Below are 4,655 nucleotides of genomic sequence, written 5' to 3'. Positions count from 1 at the left end.
CTCACTTGCCCCTGTGTGATCCTGAAGTCCTCGTTGTAGACTGGGGTTCCTGAAAACAGCCTCTGAGACTCTGAGATTAGCATACAGCAGATTGAATGGGGAGTTGTCCTGGGAACAACACCTATGAGGGCGTGAAGGAAGCAAGACTGAACAACAGGAAAAATTGCATTAGCGTGTGGCCGCAACAGATGCCCCAGCTAATCGTACAGGGCGCTTGGAATTGGAAGGTCCTGTCAGAGTTGTCCCAAATTAAGGCAAGAGGGCAAGTATTTATTTTGCTGCTGCCTCCCACCCCCCACATATTCTCTTTTAACTACCCAAACCCCTGCCCCCCCACCCCCGCCGACCACACAGTATGCTCTTAACACCACTTGCCTTTCCATCAGCCTCGAATGTCCTTCCCCCTTCTGTTCATCAAAATCATGGTCCTGGGGCGCCTGGGTAGCTCAGATGGCTAAGTGTCTGCCTTCAGCTCAGGTCATGATCCCAGGGTCCTGGGATCGAGCCCCGCATCGGGCTCCCTGCTCGGCGGGAAATCTGCTTCTCCCTCTCCCACTCCCCCTGCTTGTGTTCCCTCTCTCGCTGTCTCTCTCTCTGTCAAATAAATAAAATCTTTAAAAAAAACAAAAACAAAATTACGGTCCTTTTAAAAGCTAATTGTATGCTGAAATTGGAAATTGAACCCATTTCTCCTTCCTCGGAAGTCCCAAAGCATTGTGTTTGTTGCTCTGTTGTCCTATCTGTCCTGCTTGCATTCGAGTTGATCTAGTGTTTGCGTTTTCCCTTTAGCACATTGTAAATTCCACAAGCTTCCTCCTTTATCCTGTTAGTCTCCCCATAACCCGGCATCCTGCTTAGCACAAAATAGACATTCAACCAACTGGAACTAATTGCAGCCAATGTTCCAAACTATGAAGAGAGTTTCTCAAGGAAAATCTCCCAAAGGGTCTGAAGACCATTTGCCAACACCCTGTATTTTTTTCTTCTCCCAGAAAGAAGATGACATGTATTTATTCGGTAGAATTTGAGTGCCTACTATGGGACAGATACAGGGCTATTGCCCAGGGTTCTTGAGATAAACTTCACAGGCTATCAAACTAATCATTTAAAAACGTGCAATTCAGCGGCACGTAGTATGTTCACGGTGTTGCGTAACCACCACGACTGTTGTTCCTAAACAAACTGCACCGAGTCTGCATTCCCCAGAAGCTGGGCACGTTGCCAAGAGGAAGGGATGGGTCCAGTGTCTGAGAATGGAGAGTTAACCTCCCCTTTGTGGTACTACCTTTGTGTGGAAATCGCGCTGGCTTGTTTTCATGTTTCTGGTGCTGAATGGGAAGAGACTTTCTTGTCAGTGTTCTGAGAGTGTCATGTCGGGGTGTCACTGGAGCTTCCAAATTCCCCATCCTAAGGGAATCCGCCCAAGCTCTGGGACAAGGGAAGACCTGAGGGTCTTGAGGTGATGGATGACCCCCCCTCAGGACGAGGGACGGCAGCGGGCAGACTGCACCCCACCCTGTCTACCACTGTGTGCTCAGAGGGACAAAGGGACAGTGAAACCCCTTCAGTCCATCTGTCTTTCGGGGCCCTAAAATTTCCCTCTTGCTGTGATTAAATGAATACCATTACAAGCTCTATCAGGGAATAATCATCTTTTTTTCCATCACCCTGGAATATATTCCGCTTTACAGATGAGGGAAAACTGAGGCTGCAAGTAATGTGTTCAGGTTCACACGGGAGTGCAGAGCTAGGATTTGCAGGCCGGGCGGGGCAGGCCACACGAAGGGAGGTTTTCTTGGGAAACCGCCCGTGAACCCAGCCTAGCCCTCCCTGCCATGCATCCCAGCCTCCTGGCCACTGCTGCCCACGGCGCCACCCCCCAGCCCCACGTGGCCGCCTAGACAGGTTGCCCTCTGGTTCCTCCCGCTGCCAGCCCAGTGCACCACACCCACATCAGCTGGCATCTGCAGCCCCATCAGGAAACCGAACACAGGGCGCCTGGGTGGCTCAGTCAGTTAAGCGTTTGCCTTGGGCTCCGGTGATGATCCTGGGTGGTGAGATCGAGTCCCACGACCAGCTCCCTGCTCAGTGGGGAATCTGTTTCTCCCTCTCCCTCTGTTCATGCTATCTCTCGCAAATAAATAAATTAAAAAAAAAAAAAGGAAACCAAATACAAACAGGATCAGGAAAAAAGGCTCTGTGGGACTATATACAAGTTTATTTTTGTCTATAAAGGCAACATCCACTTACCCTTCTAAAATCACTTCTCTGAAAACCACCTTTCTGGAAATGCATCCTTTATAAATGTAGAGCATGTAATAATGTGTAAATTTACAGAAGTATTTGAACAGATAACTCAGTTAATAGTTTGCAAGACAGGTTTTTTTGGGGGAGGGATTACAGGTCTCTCCCGACTTGATTAAAGTCTCTACTTAATTCTGATTAATTAAGGCTGGAAGAACAGAAATTTATTTTAATGGTGTCAAGCAATTAATTACATGATTATGACTTGTAAGAAATGACTGAAATTTTGAGTCATCCAACAGTTAAAAAGGAGGCCAATATTTTAAAAGACAGGATGACATTTTTCACAACTTCATAATTTTTTGACGGTCCAGTTTATGCCACATCAGTAATAACCGTTAGTTGATTATTCTTGCCTCGCTTATTGGCAGGCACTTCAAACTTATTAAGGAAGCATTGTCATACTTTATTAGCCCTCGTTATTTTTAGTTTTGAAGGTTCTGTTTGTACACGAATAAGAGACCCTAAATAAATGTATCTGCACCTACATATTATTTGTGAAATTTGAATATTCATCTGTTATAATTAAAACAAAACATGCTCACAAGCATATGAAAGTGTGTTTGAATCTCCACAAATGTGTTTGGATCTTTTAATGCCTTGTATTTCACGTTTGGAAATCAGACCACGCTAATGCCTTCACATCCTTACACTTGTAATCAGCATCAAAAGTTTGGCTTCCATTAACAAATCATCCTTTAAAATAAAAGACTCAAGATCCAGGTTCATTACTTTGCTATTTGTTTCTGAGTACACCTGGCTTCCGGGAATATACCATGCTTCAGATATATTATTAGAAAAACCCTAGGACGGCATGCCAAAGTTTTCTGTATTGTTCCACAAAAGCTAGAAGTTCATTAAAAGGGCCCATTTTTCACATCAAGGAGCAAGGAGTAGCAATTGATTGCACCAGTCAATCCTCCACAGTTCCTCCTGGAGAACGGCATCAGTTCGAGTCAGAAGGGAATGAATGGTCCTTCCCTTACAGGATTATGGATAACCTCACTGAAATGCTGCTTAGCGCTCTCCTTCGGTTTACTCATCCCTGCAGGCAGGTCATGAGAGAGGAGGGCTGCCGCAGCCCCATTGAGCTCTTCCTGCACTGAACTCGCCTGTGGCAAGAGGAAAAGCTGACTGCGGGGTGAGAAGCCCGCCCTTGGCTGTGGATGTAAGTCTCCTTCCCGCCACTTGCTCAGGAACTCTTACTATAATACAATTTTAAGCTCTTGACACGGGATGCTCGACTCCATCTTTTGCCTCTTCTTTTTCTACAGAGCATCATGGAGATCGTGATCCCCGGTGGACTGTGTGTAGGATGAGCTGGGAGTGTCGGGCGGGTAGAGTTGGAGGACCCTGCAATATTGACAGAGCATGAACGGCCCCCTGCAGGTTTTGAAGAGCTGTACGATGTACTTGCGGAATTTCTCCCCTAGGAAAAAGTAGAGGACTGGATTGAGGCAGCAGTGGACGAAAGCCAGGGTCTCTGTGGCCTGAATGGCGTAGTCCAGGTGCCTTTCAAAGGTGCAATCCTGAAGGACTTCCAGTTCCACCAGTGTCTCCAGGAAGAGCACCACATTGTAAGGTGCCCAGAACCCCAGGAAGAGAGCCACCACAGCAAAGACCAACCTCACCGCCTTGCTCTTCTTCTCGTTTTTGCAGTGCTGCAATGTCCTGATGATCATGGAGTAGCAGAACAGCATGGTGCCCAAGGGAACCACCAGTCCAAGAATGTTGATCTCCAGGGAGCTCAGCACATTCCACCTCGTGGAGTTGAGAGAGTACTTGGTTTTGCAGTAGGTATGGTTGCGCTCAGTATAACAGGTGCTGAATAAAAGGCCTGGAAGGGAGGCCAGGACAGCCACGGACCACGTGGCCAAGCTGGTGATGACCCCATAAGTCAGGGTCCTCGCTCTCAAGGAAAACACCGCATGCACAATTGCCAGGTATCTGTCGATGCTCATGAGCATGATGAAGAAGATGCCACTGTAAAAGCCCACCAAGTACATCCAGGAAATAATCTTGCAGAGACCTAGTCCAAAAACCCACTGGTCTGCAGCATAGTAGCCCCAGAAAGGGAGGGAGAGCACGAAGAGCAGGTCCGAGATGGCAAGGTTGAGCAGGTACACGTCGGTCATGGACTTGAGCCTCTTGTACTTGAACAGGACCACAATCACCACAGAATTTCCAAGGAGACCAAACAGAAAGACCAGGGAGTAGAGAGGGGGCAGGAAGAGCTCCCCAAACGCCTTGATGCCTTCTTTGGTGCAAGGCTTGGGGATGTTTTCGTAGAGATAGTAATTGCTATAGACGCTTTCATCCAGGGTGGTGTCTGCTATATCCGTGGGGTTCAT

At 47.4% G+C, this 4,655-nt stretch overlaps 1 protein-coding gene across 1 annotated transcript; it reads right to left on the bottom strand.

Moving 5' to 3' along the window:
• Positions 1–3,535: 3,535 nt before the first annotated feature.
• On the bottom strand, positions 3,536–4,655 carry CCR4 (C-C motif chemokine receptor 4). Its single transcript, XM_021677526.1, has one exon. It carries the CDS (start codon positions 4,653–4,655, stop codon positions 3,573–3,575), a length of 1,083 nt encoding a protein of 360 aa, XP_021533201.1. The 3' UTR covers positions 3,536–3,572.

Source organism: Neomonachus schauinslandi, chromosome 1 (genome assembly GCF_002201575.2).
Source record: "Neomonachus schauinslandi chromosome 1, ASM220157v2, whole genome shotgun sequence".
Taxonomy (NCBI): Eukaryota; Metazoa; Chordata; class Mammalia; order Carnivora; family Phocidae; genus Neomonachus; species Neomonachus schauinslandi.
This window is presented reverse-complemented; position numbering and strand designations above follow the sequence as displayed.